Source organism: Wolffia australiana, chromosome 1, assembly GCF_029677425.1.
Source record: "Wolffia australiana isolate 7733 chromosome 1, ASM2967742v1".
Classification (NCBI taxonomy): domain Eukaryota; kingdom Viridiplantae; phylum Streptophyta; class Magnoliopsida; order Alismatales; family Araceae; genus Wolffia; species Wolffia australiana.
This window is the reverse complement of record NC_135835.1, coordinates 22,672,745-22,689,769: the sequence shown is the minus strand read 5'-3', so window position 1 is coordinate 22,689,769 and position 17,025 is coordinate 22,672,745. Positions and strand designations below refer to the sequence as shown.

The 17,025-nt window shown below is 40.9% G+C and overlaps 2 protein-coding genes across 2 annotated transcripts in view; both read right to left on the bottom strand.

Annotated features, from left to right (window-relative positions):
* Positions 1–5,421, bottom strand: part of LOC144711289 (piezo-type mechanosensitive ion channel component) — a 56,123-nt gene extending 50,702 nt beyond the window's left edge. Inside the window, exons 1-2 of the mRNA XM_078585238.1 lie at positions 5,035–5,421; positions 4,179–4,259 (exon numbers count right to left, since the gene is read on the bottom strand). Coding sequence (XP_078441364.1) covers positions 4,179–4,259; positions 5,035–5,083 — 130 coding nt within the window. The 5' untranslated portion in view covers positions 5,084–5,421. The remainder of the gene's footprint in view (positions 1–4,178; positions 4,260–5,034) is intronic.
* Positions 5,422–7,177: 1,756 nt separating this feature from the next.
* Positions 7,178–11,102, bottom strand: LOC144711280 (tryptophan synthase beta chain 1). The gene is made up of 5 exons (XM_078585228.1): positions 10,735–11,102; positions 8,987–9,343; positions 8,024–8,466; positions 7,762–7,856; positions 7,178–7,543 (listed from the first exon to the last, which is right to left on the bottom strand). Exons 1-5 carry the CDS (start codon positions 11,053–11,055, stop codon positions 7,368–7,370), a joined length of 1,392 nt encoding a protein of 463 aa, XP_078441354.1. The 5' UTR covers positions 11,056–11,102; the 3' UTR covers positions 7,178–7,367.
* Positions 11,103–17,025: the final 5,923 nt, after the last annotated feature.

Sequence of the window (17,025 nt, the reverse complement as noted above, 5' to 3'; positions counted from 1 at the left end):
ACCAATGAGGTACTGAGGCCTGCTTTTGAAACAAAGAATAAAAAATGCAGACTGGCAACCAGTAGAAGAAAAGATTGAAAGAAGGTTGGAAGGCTGGCAAGCCAAAGTACTTTCGAGAGGGGGATGATTAGCGCTACAAACAGCATTTAATCAATTTAACTTCGGGTGTATTCAGGAATTAGTACTTGCCCTTATAAAAATAAGGGTTTGCTTAACCCCAAGTAAACGAGCTCGAGGTGTTCTCAATCGCCGAAGCCTCTGATACGGTTCCCATTAGAATATATGAGAGAAGGAAAAGAAGGGGAAGCCAAATAAAGCCTGTTGACCAGTCAACAGGCACCAGAGGACCTGGTGGTCCACGTGATGCTGATGTGGCTACTAGCTCCCAGTCTTGACTGGGAGTGATAAGAGAATAAAGGATGCCTATAAATAAGATGGGAGACCTCCAAGAAAGGCACCGATGGTCAGTTAGAGTTCTTGAAAGGTGTGGGAGAATCTTGGACAGACCAACTGTATGCGGCAAGAGTCATCTGAGGGCGTTCATACCAACAAGGGGGCTAGCTACTGGAGGATCGACATCAACGGGGAATTCTGAAGACGGATTTGTGGGTGGAAATTGCGATACTACATCTGTAAGTACCTTTCTTGATATATTTTGACCAATTCGATACAGATCGTATCAGCCTCCAAGGTGTTCTCAATTGACGAAGCCTCACTAAGGTGTTCTCAATCGACGAGACCTCCAAGGCCTGAGGTATTCTCAATCGGCAAAGCTTCACACCCACCCATAGATGACAGTGTTCTCAATCGGTGAAGCTTCACACCCACCCATAGACGGCGGTGTTCTCAATCGGGGAAGCCTCCAAGGTCTTCTCAAGCCAAAGTACTAAGATCAATTCTGTCATCAATCCCAATCTTTTCATCTATCTGATTTCAAGATGCCAGCAGGAATTGGAAAGCTGATTGAAGGGCTAATGCGAAGATTCATATAGAAGGGATCAAGAACCGGACAAAGTTGCGGACTTGGTTTGGTGGCGTGAGATATCTGTGCAAGCCCATCAAAACGGGAGGATTGGAGTCTTACATATGCAGCGTATAAATGTGGCCCTTGTCACGAAATGGGTGACAAGGATCATGAACTCCAAAGACAACTTCACCATACACATTATGCGATAGTTATGGTCAAGGACTAAACTGGGAGGATAAAACGGTCTCAGTTAGAAAGATTTTTCCCCGAATTTTCCCCGAGCTTGTGAATTCTTCTCAGCGAGGCTAGGTGAGGGGACGCATTCCAGTATTGGCTGGATGCATGATCACCACCCTAATATCATGGTGAGGGAAAGCTAGCATGGCACCTGGTGCCCACTGATTGTCGACGCCCTGTCAGAACAGAGGTTGACAAAGCTCCTAAACATGCAACATGCCTTGGGACAGTGGAGTCCAAGACCTGGGAAGCAAGATGCCTGGGAATGGACCAATGCTTCTTTTACCATCAAAAAGGCATATGAGAAGATCCGAAAAGACATTGAAGCGCAGCCAACCATACTGCCATGTTGGGCTATATGGCGTCAAAAAATTCTGCTGAAAGTACAGATACTTAAGTGGCTATTATTGTGAAGAAGACAGGAGACATGTGCATTTCGTAAGAAGATATATCCAGATACACCGGCAGAGTGCCACCTATGCTTAGGAGAAGAGGAGGATTGCAACCATTTATTTGGGCTGCTCCGGCACCACTATTGATAGATATGACATTGGAGGAGACCTTCTGGGAGTCTCTGCAAGAGGAACGGATCTAAGAGGAGAGAAGTGAAGGGCCGACCTTCAACAATGTTATGGGCAATATGGTTTCACTGAAACGAGGCGGTGTTCAAGTGGTCGCAGGTCTCTGTGGAGGGACTTATCTACAAAGCTGAAGGCTTCACGGCAGCTTGGTTCCCTGACGTAGCCTTAGTACACGAACAATGTAAGAACAGGACTTGAATCCACAAGCCTTGGTCTACTTAAAGGAGCCAAGTCCTGAATCCACAAAATTAGCTTCTCCAACCCTTAAGTATACAAAGGGTTGTGCTTGAATCCACAAGCATTAAAGCACTTTCTAGCGAAGAGAACACTCAGAGGGAAGAAACAAGAGGTTCAACAAAATAACAGTCTTCAATAATCATCCTTTAAACCTACATGCACAAAGGCCACAACAAGTGTAGTGTCATCCATCATGACTGTACCCATGAAAGGACAACTCAAAACATTAAGAAAAACAACTCTGACAAGCTAAAACAGAGAATAAGTAGCCTGACGGGCCTGAGCAGAGATATTCAACAGATTCTGCGGCCTGTAGAAGTTGTCAGAAGATATTTGTGTGGCTCAAGAAGATATTGATGGGACAGAACAGAAGATATGCAGTTCTGACAAGTAAGAGTAGAATTATTCCACAAATCTTGGCAGAAGAAAAATCTGTCAGAGGATTCTATCAGATATGAGTCTGTTAAGGAATCTTGTCAGAGAAAATCTGTCAGGGGATTCTAATCGAAGGATCTTGTCATAGAAAATCTGTCAAAGGATTCTAATCAAAGGATCTTGTCATAGAAAATCTGTCTGAGGATTTTGTGGGGCTCTAGATACTTTCCTATAGAACTTGTCAGTTCTAGAAGAATCTCCTTCTTGGGCCACCAATTGATAATGGGCCTCAAAAAATGGGCTTCTTGGCTACATCAGTCACCCAGCATGTAAATCGAGAGCAGAGGGGGCGAAATTTTGGGTTCTTTTTAGGGATTTACTTGTACAAAGTTGGTGACCACCGCTCTGTCGGGTGATCGCCACTTAAAACATTGTCTCAAAAAAAAAGCATTTGGTAATAACATTGTCCCAGTGGAATGTTCTTGGCAGGTCCCCCTGCTTTGATACCAGTGATAGGAACCTTGTTTGATGAGAAGTTTAGAAGTATGTAAAATAATCACCTCGATGTAATTGATCAGAAGGACAGTAGGATCCAAGATCTGGGAATCCTGACTCATCAGATATAGTTGTCACAACTCCAAGGGAAGGCAGAATTTATTTCTTTTTTTAAAAAGGATGGAAGAAGCTTCTGCTAATGTTCCAGGAGGATATCTTAAATCAACTAAGTGAAAAGGAACTTATGTTTCAGTACCTCCTTCATAAATAATTTATCTACACTAAAACTTGCGTTGAATGGGATGATGAAACCAAAGCTACATTCTGCTAGTCAATTTAGTTACTAATGGGGATTTTGCGAAAGAGTTGTTACTTCAAAGACTATGAAACTGTCAGCTAAGTTCAACATATCTCTAGCGACTTTGAGGATCTCCAGTGAGGCCACCAGTCCATTTGCGATCCACCAGCAGTACAGCCGGTTCCCAAACAGAGGGCCAGTCAGAATCACATTGGGCTATAGTTGAGGCCGGTTGAAGCCAGAGCCCTTTTATGGCTAGCTTGTGGCTCAGCCCATGGTTCAGTACAAACCCAGCCAGGCCCGCCCCAATGTCCGGCAGTAGTACAACTATGGGACTCAAGGGCTACTCTTGAACAGTTGGGAAGACAAATGTTCAATATATGGGACATTGACATTCTGGGGGAGTCCTGCTTAACATAGAAGACCCAGTAGTCGGAGACTCAGTCAGTGATAGAGCCTTAGGGAGTAAAGCAATTATTGAGTGATTGTAGGGTCATAAGTAACTCCACGTAAAGACATTTGGGACACTTTTGATAAATGATCAAATGATGTCATTTTTTAAAAGCACGATTTAGCTAAATCGAGCTATCATGAGAGCAAGGAATTCTGCATTCTGAAACTCTTGAGGTTTCCTTCTTACTTCTCCATCTTTCTCTTCTTCCTTCCCTCTCCTGTCTACCTCTTTCCTTTTTTTGTTCATGATACATTACCATGAGGCATTTGTCAGTGAAGTCTTACTAATATAAGTTTTATCTTTTTTTTTTACTTATTTTATCCAGGTGAGAGCTCATGAAATGCAAAGGCAGAATAGTCTCTTTTGTTTCTCCGTTTATCGGCAATTCAACTGCATTGTATTACCATCGCATCACTAATTCTGATACTTCCAAGAATTCAAGGAAAAAAATGTCCTAGACACATCTGATAATGATAGAAATTCAAGTTCATACTTGACATACTCAAAAGACAAAAAGGAAAGAAACTAACTTACTCCGTTCTGGTGCAAGAGCCTGGATGGTGAGAAAAGCAAGCATATTGATGAAAGAGATCAAACTCCAATTGTGTAACGATGCTGAACCCATTTTCACAACGAAGTATATCAATAGATTAGAATGCATGAAAAAAATTCAAATCAAGAAAAACTGAATGGCTCACTATGTATGGACTCCACGTCTAGTTATTTTTGTAAGCAGAAAATAAAAGAGAAAAAAAAGATTCCGTGAAGAAGATCATTATTTCACAATGTTGAAAAAATGGCAAATTTAATTCCCAGATGCATTGCTTCGTATTCATATCGACGAAAACAATAAATAAGTAAAATAATTGTGAACAATTATTTTACTTAATTTCGTCATCAGAGGAGGCCTTTTGGGAGTCCATGCAGAGGACCGGTCCCAGACATAGAGAAGTGGAGGGCCGAGCGCTGACAGCGCTCTGCAGAATCTGGCTACACAGAATGAGGTGATCTTCCAAGGGAGAAGGCCTCTACAGATGGGCTCGCCCATTAGATAGAAAGTCTCATAGCATCATGGTTTTCCTCGGGGATGGAGGGGGAAGAGGAAAATGTATACATGTAATAGAGCCCTAGGGCTCGAACCATGAACTTGTCCGCTGGTTACCGATTAGTTCCGGTGAGCCCTCATATGTTTTCAAAAAAAAATCGTGCACCATAAAGAAATCCGGATCAGTTCATGCAGTGCAACGGGAAACTACGAACCAAGTTACGACTCGCGAACTGTTGCAATAACAAAATCAAGACAAATAACTTCAGCACCATCGCTTAAGTAACAAGGCACCAGATATGAATGACAACAGCATAAAAAACGATTTTACAAGGCACCAGATACCTCCGAGCAAAAGAAGAGGCAGCACAAAGCTGACCATAAAGCTCCTCATCGCGAATGCTCAATCATTAAACAACGCAGCGCCTCAAGGAATCCGTCAATACAACAAATATACCATCGATCCATAGGCCGATAACATCCTATCCGAGGTTTCCTCCACGAGATCACATCCCTACTCGAATCTAACACATAGAAAGGATGCATTCATCAAGTATCCAATTCGTAGAACAAGATCGGCGGCAGCAATTCAGCAAACTCCCTCTCTCCGCTCTCTCGCCCTCTTCTCCAATTCAAAGGCGCGGGACGAACACAGCCACCAAATTCCTCGCTGGTTTCCCGGGCGTGGATCTTATAGTGCCTCCTTACAGCTGGCCCTACGCCAACGGTATACGTTTCTTTTTTCATTTAAACCCAATAAGCTTTTTTACATTACTAAAACCCCCTATTTCCTGTAGTAATTAGCACGACAGACCGAAGTTTCCCCTGTGAATTTCAAATTCGTAGAATATTCTTTATTTTAATCCGAATAAGCCGAGGTTACTTACGCCTTGATGGGTTCGCATTGGCACGACAAACCTAAGTTTCTCTCTGTTAATGAGAAATTGGTGGAATATTCTTTATTTTTTATCTGAATCATTAGATTACCTTTATGCCCATAAATTTAGGCAGTAGCACGACGGGCCTAAGTTTCCCACTGTTAATTTGAAATTTTTGTGGTAATCTGTATTTTAAATCGAATGATTTGCTTAATGCGATAGTAATCTTCTTTAGTCGCTCTCCCTTGCAGTAATTATCCCAAGGAGATGATACTTAACGCTTGATGCGCGTGAACTTTGGCATTATCATGGGATATCTAAGTTTCATGTTGTTAATATGAAATTTAAGGAAAATTATTTACTGTTTATCCATAATAATTTGTTTCATTGATATCAGTCTCTCTAGTCGCACCCCATTGCAGTAATTATCCCCTGGACAGGTTACTGAGCCCTTAATGCGTATGAATTTGGTATTAAAATGGCAGACTTAAATTTCCCACCGTTAAATTGAAATTAATGGAATATTCTATATTTTGATCCAAATAACTCGTTTAATGCTACATAAATATCTTTAGTTGTACCCCTTGGCAATGATACTTGTGAACTTAGCAGTTACCATGTCATAGCTAAGTTTAACATTGTTAATTTGAATTTATGGAAAACTCTCTATTTTGACTAGAATAATGTGTTTATTGTGATGATAATATATTTATTGTAGCCTTTTTATAGGTGCCAAACCCTTGCAGTCCCCACAGTACTAGTAGAATTCTCTCTATTACTACCGCCAACCGCCTCAAATTGGCCCACCTCAGGATCCTAGTGGGGCGCAAGTTCCCCACTTGTGACCTTAATTTACTAAATTTAATGCCAAAAAAATATCTTTGACATCGCATTCAACATCACAATCTCAACATAATGACTCAAGATATCAGCCAATCATACAACGAACCCTCTTTTATTTGTACTAATCCTTAATTAAATAACGTATAAAAACTACACATTTGCTTCGACCCAGGCCGGGTGCGCCGCACAGCCGCGCAATGACTGTGCTCAGATCATCCTTGTCCGTGACCAGACCAAATAATATTTCATCATCATCATCATCCATGGCATAATCATTGTCATCATGCATGACCAGAGTGATCAGAACGATCTTCTTGTCATCGGCATCATCCGTGGCATACTCAACTGTCCTCGTTAGTGTTCTCACATCCCGAGCCGATAACAGATATCCAATATCGGCATCCGCCACGTCCTGACCCCTGCAATTATGCATCCCAATTTCCAACATCAGTTGGATCCGCGATATCTGTTTGATGTCCGATATCTAGTATCTGAAACCGTCTTGATATCGGTTTTGTGATGTCGGGTATTGGGTGGATATCGGACGGGCAAACACTAGTCCTCGTACAAGACCAGAGTAATCAAATCTATCTTCTTATCATCATCATCGCCATCATCATCATCATCCATGAAGAGAGTGACAATAATTTCATAATCACCGTCAATAGATCCGTGACCAGAGTGACGAGTATGATGCCATCATCATGATCATCCCCAGAAGCAACAAAGATGAGTTATTCATTGCCCCCCTTCAGAGGATGAATGACTAATCATCAAAACAAGTCTTCTTGAAGCAAGGGGCAAGAGCCATGTTTCCACTCATCAAAACTAGACAGCTACTGAGAGGGCTCAGAGACTTCTAACTCTTATTCTCTGCAAAAGGGCCATTGACAAGCCACGAATGAAGACAGAGACAGGGAAAAACAGAGGGAAAAAAAAAAGAGTTTAGACCGTCTCTCAGAGCTGGAGATGTTTGATGGCCGTCTGGACGTCCTTGTCTCCCCGTCCACTGCAATTGAGGACAACCCTCGTGCCGTCGGCAAGAGTCGGGCAGAGCACCTCCAAGAACGCCAACGCGTGAGACGTCTCCAATGCAGGGATGATCCCCTCCAGCTGTGACAGCCGCTGGAAAGCTGCAATGACAACCAAGAACATTTACAAATTATGAATTATGAATTATGGTTTAGGATTCAAGGTTCAGTGTATTAGGACTGTAGGGCAAAGGTTCTAGTTTTGGTTTAGGGTTTTGTATTTCCGGGTTTTAGGGTTTTAGGGTTCTCGGATTATAGGGTCTGTAATTTGGGTTTAGGTTTTAGGGTTTAGGGTTTCAGGTTTCCCTGATGTTACCTACCTTCCAGAGCTTCGTTGTCCGTGATGCTGTAGTACTCCGCCCGTCCTATGTCTTTCAGAAAGCTGTGCTCCGGACCCACTCCTGGGTAATCAAGACTGTGAAAGCCAACGAGATTAGATACGAAACTTACCCCTAGAACAGTAAATCCTCAATTCCAAATCCAAAATCCCTAAGAGGCAAACTTTTAAAACCCAACACCTCAAATCCTATATGCTAATTATTAAACCCTAACCCTTAAACTTTAAATTAGCATAGAACAAACCCGGCACTGATGGAGTGAGGCTCGATGATCTGGCCATCCTCATCCTGTAGCAAGTAGCTCATAGCCCCGTGGAGAACACCAACGTCTCCTTTGGTCAACGTCGCAGCGTGCTTACCGCTATCCAGCCCAAACCCTGCCGCTTCAACACCAATCAACCTTATGTCTTTGTCGTCCACAAACTCGTGGAAGAGGCCCATGGCGTTTGAGCCACCGCCGACGCAGGCGACCAGCACATCAGGTTTGCCGCCCCACTTCTCCATGGCCTGCCTCCTCGTCTCCTTACCAATTACAGCGTGAAAATCTCTGACCATCATGGGATATGGGTGTGGGCCCGCCACGGATCCCAGAATGTAGTGGGTAGTCTCTACGTTGGTGACCCAGTCGCGTATGGCCTCTGACGTGGCGTCTTTCAGTGTTGCAGTCCCAGAATGAACAGCCCGCACCTGCAGAAATTCCACGGATAAACCGAAAGACCATAAGATAGTATAAATGAATAAGGTTTATCAGCTCTTTTGCACCAACTTGCTTACCGGAAAAATGAGCTAAATTTGGCTACAAAAACTTCAATCTTAAATCAGCACTGAAGTTTTGAAACATTAGAATCTGTATTTAACTATTTTAGTGTAATAAAAATGAGCGGTCAAATAACGCATCATATTTTGTAATTGATCAAATGCAGATATAGTTTAGAAATCATTACACAAAGTGATAGAAATAATAGAATTTCCAGGAAATTGAGACACAACCAAAACTTTCTTTTAAGACTGACCAACACAAAAAATTACTAAAAAAGAGAAACTAATGATTAAAAAACTCCAAGGTCCCAAAAAAAAAAAAACCTTAATTATAAGAAATGGAATGTGCAAGTTAACTAATTGTTACATTTTATGACAGAAAGAAATTAGATTTTGATGAAAAATAACAAGATGAGATGTAACTTCATCTTTGTTCATTAGGGCAAACCTCTGCTCCAAGAAGCTTCATTCGGAACACATTAAGAGCTTGACGTTCCATATCTTGGGCACCCATATATATGATGCACTCAAGACCGAGCCTTGCGCAAACGGTGGCTGTTGCAACGCCATGCTGGCCAGCTCCAGTCTCAGCGATTATCCGCTTCTTGCCCAGGCGTTTAGCAAGCAAGGCTTGTGCAATAGCATTGTTAATCTTGTGGGCCCCAGTGTGGTTGAGATCTTCCCTTTTAAGATAAATCAGAGGACCTTCACCGTTGGGCCTCCTGTAATGCTCAGACAATCTCTCGGCAAAGTATAGTGGAGTCTCGCGGCCGACATAGTCCTTCAAAATCCCGTCTAGCTCTTTCTGAAATTTTAGAGAATGGTGAAATTGAGAAGACTGAGCACTGTTTTTTAATTTGTTACAAAGCGCATCGAACTTTAAATGAAGGGTTTTCTAAATTTGTTTCAAATGTGTTCACTATCACCATAGAGTGGGCTTCTTTCCTTGGTGTTTCGAAGAAATAATCAAGGAAAATGAACGTAACCAAATAATATGACTAATCTAAAGGTGATTGATTGTGTAACATTTCGATGTTCATTCACTTTGTAACATTCGGATTCATCTGAGTTTGAAACTCCTTAAAGTTAAAGAATGGTACTTTTGGAAGGAAAAGCCACAGTTCTTCGACGCGAAAATATATAATGCTGATGGCAGGTGAAAAAAAGAGCATCTTACAGAAAATAATGTTTATTTTTTAATATCTCTCCCCTGGTGCTCACTTTCTAGTAGACATGGTCGTTCTGTTCTGTTCTTTTCAAATGAACAAAAAATTCGCACAAAAGAACTGCACAGGGGTCTGTTCGTTGTTCTGTTCTTTTTTGTGCGAAAATTAGAACAGATGTTCGAACAATTCGCACAATCCGAACAAAATTCGCACAATTCGAACATTCGCATAAATTCGCACAAATTCGCACATTCGCACAATTGGAACAAAATTCGCACAATGGGTAAAAATTCCCACAATTCGAACAAAAATCGCACAATCCGAACAAAATTCGCACAGTGTTCAAAATTCACACAAAATTCGCACAAACCGAATCGCACACGGGTCTGTGCGATGTTCTGTGCGAATTTGATTTAGTTCTGTTCGGAAATCCGAACAGGACGGACAATTCGCTTCAATTCGCAAAAAGCGAACAGAACGGCCATGTCTACTTTCCAGACACAGGGTATGTCTTTCCAAGGTATTTTGAGAAAATGTGAAGGAAATGAAACACATAGGTCGGAATTTCATTCCCCGAGAAATAAAAAGATGAATTGAGTCCAGAAAATCCAACCGAATTTTCATTAACTTTCTAACACTCAGATTCATCGGAATTTATTTGACTATGCAATCTTAGTCGAACAGGGTAAAATGTTCTCGCTCGGGTACTGGAAAATTTGATGTCTTTCTTTAATTTTCTTTCTTTCAAAAAATTCTACTCATGAAATCACATAAGAGCTGAAAATAGCGAACAAGATATAGGAGTCATTGCATGCATCCCCCCAAGTGCGAACATGGTCTTCAGAATTGAAAGAGAGACATAAGTACGCAAAATTTAATAAATAAGCAACACTGCGAAATCATAGGCTATCCAAAAGAGGAACTCCGACCGACCATTCCCCAGCAACCGAATTGAGCAAAAACGAAGAAAACACGACATATACCCGCAAAATAATCGGAAAAAACTAAAAAAAAAAGAGGGCGAATCGACCTGGAAGCTCTCATCATCCGACAAAGCATGAAAAGCATCCTCAAGCTCGCTGAGAGCGTGCATCAAAGTTTCCGGCACGTACTTTCCCCCAAATTTTCCGAATCGTCCGAAGGAATCAGGACGGGGAACAGCGATAGCGGGCGATTCCAAAGCCCCTTCCATCTTAAGCGCGGAGCAGACGGCAAAATGCTTAGCCCCGGCTTGCCAGAGGCAGCCCGAGGAAGAAGAGGATTTGAAGGGGAAGGAAGAAGGCTTGGCAGCGGGACCTTCAACGGGGAGAGCGGCTATGGCGAGACGGCGAGCTATAGCAGCGGATTCCATTCCCTTCTTCCTCCTTGCCTTGTTTTGCAGAGATGAGGTGTATTTGTAGAAGCCGCCTCAGCCATATATGGTTTGGAAAGAGAAACGTCGGCCTGGTTCGTTCTTGGCTACGGCGCAAGGACGCGGACGGGACGGTTATTTCGTCCGTGGACGAAAACAGCGTCCCGTCTGGAAGTTCGGACGAATGCCCAACAGATATCCATCCGAATCCAGTATCGGACAACCAATATACGATATCCGCGAAAAAATGGGACTGGGCAGGATATTGGATATCGGATATCGGTCGATATCCGTCTATAAGGGGTTAGACGGATATCGATATCGGATATCGGGGGGATGAAAACAAACAGGGCATCGGATACCGGATATCGGTCGATATCGGTCTATAAAGGGTTAGACGGATATCGATATCGGATATCGGGGGGTTGAAAACAAACAGGGTATCGGATACCGGATATCGGTTTTCGGTATCCGGATGTCGGAGACGGATACCGGATGCCGGATATCGGAACCGGTATCCGGATCAAATGGTTTTATTGTATTCCAATCTCAGTTAATGTATAGAGTTTAAAATTTTTATTTTCTTCGATATGGGATAACAGGATTCGAAGTTTAATGTAAACTCAAAATCCTGTTATACAACATGGAAGAATTTAGAAATCTTTCTTTGTATAGATTAAATGAATCCGACATTATATTAAACGGAAAAATTATATGATAACCCATATTCACTATATTTATTGGCTCTCATATTTAGTCATTATTTGATATATTATCACAGCGTGCAATAAATAGAAGCGGAAATTTCTATATTCTTCCATATGGGATAAAGGGATTTGGATTTAACACCAAACCCGAATCCGGTTATCCCATATGGAAAAAAATAAAAACCGCTGGCCCACAATAAATTGACCTATCGCTGAATAATTATCAATTAGTATTATTTTTAAATATACTTTCAGTGTGGATATCGAAAACCGATATCCACAACCGATATCCGATGTCGTCATCCTCCCCCCTGAGACGGAGACGGATGCAAACATCGAGACGGATAACGGAATGAACGGATACTGGAACATTGACTTTCCGGTATCCGATAGGTATCCGTCCCGATACCAGCATCCGGTACCGATATCGAGACGGGCAAACGCTACCGTCTGGGTAGGGAATGGCAACTGTCATCCGTCACATCACACGTCACGGTGACGGCAACGTGATGGATGATGTGACGGTGACAGTGCCGAAATTAGGGGCCTGTGACGGATGACGAACTAGGCATGGCGGTGATCCGACAGGTGGGGGGCTTCGGATGAGTGATGTGATGGGACGGCCGTCATGGATGACATCCATGACGGATTTTTAAAAATGACCAAAAAAAGCTTTAAAATCATCAGATTTAAGCTTTTGGACGGTAGAGATTTGGCCACGTGGTGTCGCCAACTAGATTTCTTGGCATTTTGCAGAAAAGTCCCTGCATTACTTCACGCGCGCAAAAGGATGTCGTCCAAAGATAATTGGAGATATACCCCTCTAATTCTCTCTCCTCTGCATGGCTGTTTTTCTCGTCATACGCAACAGTGATGACATCCGGTACAGGGACGTGACGGGAACACTGCAAACCATGACGGTGATCTGAACGTGACGGATTTTTTCAAAATCCTCGGACGTGTGAGGGAACGGTGATGCGACGAAACTTTCGTCACGTCATCGTCCGTCACGGATCGTCATCTGTCCCGTCACGTCCAAAGCGTCGCGTCCCGGATGTTCCGTTCCTGACGTTTGAGTCCTTAATGGCTGACGCATGTGGTGTGCCATGTGTCAAATTCTGAGTGGCCTATTGCTGACGTACACTCCACGTACACACTTCTTTGTCCGAGACGTTGGACCGAGCAACAATATTTTGGATGGGATGGGACGTGGATGAAAATATTTGGGATGAGACAAACTCTGGACGGGACGATTTGGACAAATCTCTAAATATTGGGACTTAGGATGGGACGTTCTTCGTCCCGTCCCCGTCCTTCGTCCCTGTCCTAGACGATTGTCCGATGTATTATTGGCTGCTCCAGGACCCAAAAATATAGGTCCTTAAAGGTGTCAAGCAGAGTTCCGCAGAATTATTTGAATTTTGTGTGTTTATAACTTGCAAGTTGCAGCAGAGTTTAAAAAAAGAAAATTATTTTTTGTAGGTTTCTTAAAGATATTCATATTTCCCCAGAACTTTAACATGTGATTTGGTATAAATACATCATGCAATATATTGTTTTCAAACTTGTTGCCAGACTTCATGCGTGATCATCCATCCTGAATTGTTCCCGTCACAACACGCTTTACTTCGGAGTTTTTATCTTGGGATATCTGCTCTGGCAAGCCAAGTCGGATTTATTGGCATCTGACTAATGAATAGCATCCTACTACTGAATTATTCAATGACCATGTTGATCTATGTGATGCATTGTATTCATGTTACATGCTAAAACCATGTTAAATCAATTTCCTCATAAGGTGTCTCGTGACCCAATATTTATTTTACATTGGTCTATTTGGGTATTCTATCACTCAATATATATCTTCATCATCTATCTCCCCCTTCCCTATATCTAACGACCCACCAATCTATAGTCCCTGAAAGCTCATCCAGTCATTCTTATGAGTTGTGTGGCTAACTAGGTAACACATGGTTTGGATGAATATGATTCTTACAGTAATAAAATCTACATCTTATGACCCAATTCCCAAAGATCAATAAAATAATAAATTTTTTGTTTTAAAAAGGCAAAAAATGTAAGCAACAAAAAATTGTGCATCTTATATCTTTATCATGTTTAATGTTTTTAGGAGAAGCTTTGCAAATGTGTTTTAGCATATATATATTTCCTTCAATTAGAAGATGTTTCACTTTTTCTATGTAGATAATGCACTATCTTGAACTTCCATATCTTTGGATCAAATTTGAGTCTAAGTTCTCAAATTTGGCATCTCCGAGTGGATTGGCCGCTCTATTACCTCAATATGTGTATTTTTCATATCTACCATGCTTTAAGATTTATAAATGGAATTTATTATTTTATTTTAAATGCAACACAATATTTATGAAAGTATGCTATCATTGCACAAAAGTACCCACGTCACATGGTGCCTGCTCTGCGCTCTCAAGCATGCTCCATGATACTTGGCCAAAAATGACAAACTATTACTCGTGGGGTTTGAATCCACGATCTATGGCTCTAATACAACTTTTTTTCATAACTTTCTGATTAATTTACTCAAAGTTTTAATTGATCACTATGGCACTACTTCTCATTGACACTATTCAAGTCGCACACAACATTTTTGAGGCAAGATGTTGGAAGTTACACCGGCAGGGAGAAAAAAGATTGAAGTTTGGCACAAAAAGATTAGTTTAATTATGTTCACCTAATTTAATAACCTAGTATTTACTGATTAAAATTTGATCACCAACTAACGTAGACATAAACATGCTACTATCATACTTATAGAAACCTTGATACAGGACATTTTTTTCATCATTAGATTGGACAACAATTCATGCTTAAATTTATTCTTTTCGTGCTTTAATTTATCCAACAGGAATACTGTATCTTAAAAAATTTCTGAACTAAAAAAATTTATTGGAGTAGACATATAGTCTAGAAGGTAGAGCTGATGGCATATGCATGCATAAAGTGTTTTTACACTGTTAAGAATTTAAATCGGTAGACAACATATCATGTATGGGTAGAGGAGCAAGAGACAACCCTTCCCCCCAAAAGTTAGGCATGATTTTTTGTGGATAATCAAACATCAGACTCCTTACATTACAAACTACCTAATACTTCTCATCAAATAACACTTTTTTAGCTTTCTTCAAGATTTGAACTTCAGGATGAGGTATTTATGCGAGGTGACCTTAGGAGCGGAGCAAAGACATGAGTTTATGACCAGGAGCAAAGAAATAAAAAAGAAAACATCATAAAGTAAATGAACAGCAAATGAAGAAAGTGACAAAGAAAAGAAAGAAGATGAATGCTCCTCTTCTGAAGTCGTGCTGCTTTCTCTCTTTTTAATGATAGCCACTGTTTTTATCTACACAATTATGAGAGAGCTGTAATTTCTTATTTAAACGAATGAATTTGCTTCTACAGCAAAGTTTATGAAGGTAATCCAGTGTTATCCGATGTTATTCGAGAATAAAAGAACTGCGAGCATAGAAATATGAGAAATCAGTACCTCTTTTATTTACATGTAATTCTTTCTTGCAAAGAACCTAAGGGTAGGTTAATAATCACCCACGTAAGAATGCATTCTCCCTAACAAAGCATTCTCTCTTCCTCCAAATACACGTGAATGGGAATGACTGACTTATAAGGTAAATGTGTCACATACTTGGGGTCTCCAAATAGGTCACACATTGTTTCTACAGATTTTTGTGTTCCATTGACTATGTACAAGATCCCATTATCATGATATGACACACACACACACACATATATATATATAACAAAGTATTACTCAATGATGGCAATATATAGCACTGTGTAACTATTATGCCATTATCTTACATACTTTAAAGTAAACCATAATAAATAAATAAATACTAAATGTCTGCACCATAATCGAATTACCATTTTGTGAGAAAAGAATGCATTGTGTAAAGTGATGTGTGAATTTATAGACGGAGCAGATTAGACTTTCACTGAAACTTGGGAGATGATGAAGGATTGCGCTAGGGAGTGTTCACACCATGGAGTACCTATATGTTGGGTTTCAAGGCCATGATCGACATGATCCCTTCATGATTGTTTTTGTAGAAGATATAATAGAATCATTAAGGAGTTATAAAAAAAAAACAATGATTGAGTTGTCGTTGCATAGATTGGATCCATAATTTTTCAGTTTCTCAAGATTGTCATATTGAGTCATTCAAGTGTCCAGTGTCTAGATGTATGTACGTAGTCGTTGATAATATGACGTTCCTAATTTTCATCTCGGCGAGCCTTGGTATTAACTCAATATTATCATTTTTCCATTAAGATTGAATCAGGAAAGTATAACTTTTCATAAAAATGTCTAAACTTTAAGTATACCGCCTTACATCCAAAACATCATTTCTGATTGACACTTTGATATCAATTGTCAGCCTACTAAATAACTCTAATGACCCAGAATCCTTTATATAGTACACTTATTTATTAACGATGTCAACATAAAGATTAAAAATCATGGGTTGATTTAAAACAATTGATAGGTTGAGGTTCAGCAGATGGGTGCCTAGGTACACCTCATGCCCTAGAAGGTACAAAGGTATATATAAACTCTCTCGTATATCTCTCATCCACTTGATACTCTTAGGAGAACTTAGGGTATGGTCAATTGCCAAATCCTAATCAGTCATCCTAGATAATAGTGATGCATTGGGAAATCTTTATATAACTCTTCTATAATATTCCATTGGATTTGGCTAGGGAACGACACGTTTGTGACGTGATGGCTCGGGTATGATGGGATGGATAACGAGTGGTGATGGAAGAGAGTGTGACAGAGTTTTTCATGTCTCTTGTCACATCACATGACCCTGGATTTGAAAATTCTATCATGTTTTTGCCATCGTCCCTTGAGCTGTCATCCTATCCTCGTCCCATTACCAGACGACATCCCTGACACAAGTGATGAAGGAAATATCCACACCACAATATTTCAATTTTTAACTTGTTAAATATTTTAAACATTTTTCTGTGTCATTCTCATTCTCTCTCGTGCTCCCTCTCTATTTGTCTCCCTCTCCCTTTCTCGTGCTCCCTCTCTCCATCTGTCTCCCTATCTCTCGTACTCCCTCTCCCTCTGTCCGTCTCCCTCTCTCTTTCTCATGAACTTCCTCTCTCTCTCTCTCTATTTGTGTCCTCTCTCTCTCTTTTGGTCTCCCCCCCTCTCTTCGACTCCTTTTTTTTGTAACACTCTCTCTTTCCCCCT

Excerpts from the sequence above, each read along its gene's own strand:
- LOC144711280 (XM_078585228.1), bottom strand. The coding sequence starts at position 11,055 with ATGGAATCCGCTGCTATAGCTCGCCGTCTCGCCATAGCCGCTCTCCCC. Across the intron at positions 9,344-10,734 it reads CGGATGATGAGAGCTTCCAG|AAAGAGCTAGACGGGATTTT; the intron begins GTCGATTCGCCC and ends CTAAAATTTCAG. Across the intron at positions 7,857-8,023 it reads CCTCACTCCATCAGTGCCGG|TCTTGATTACCCAGGAGTGG; the intron begins GTTTGTTCTATG and ends TGGCTTTCACAG.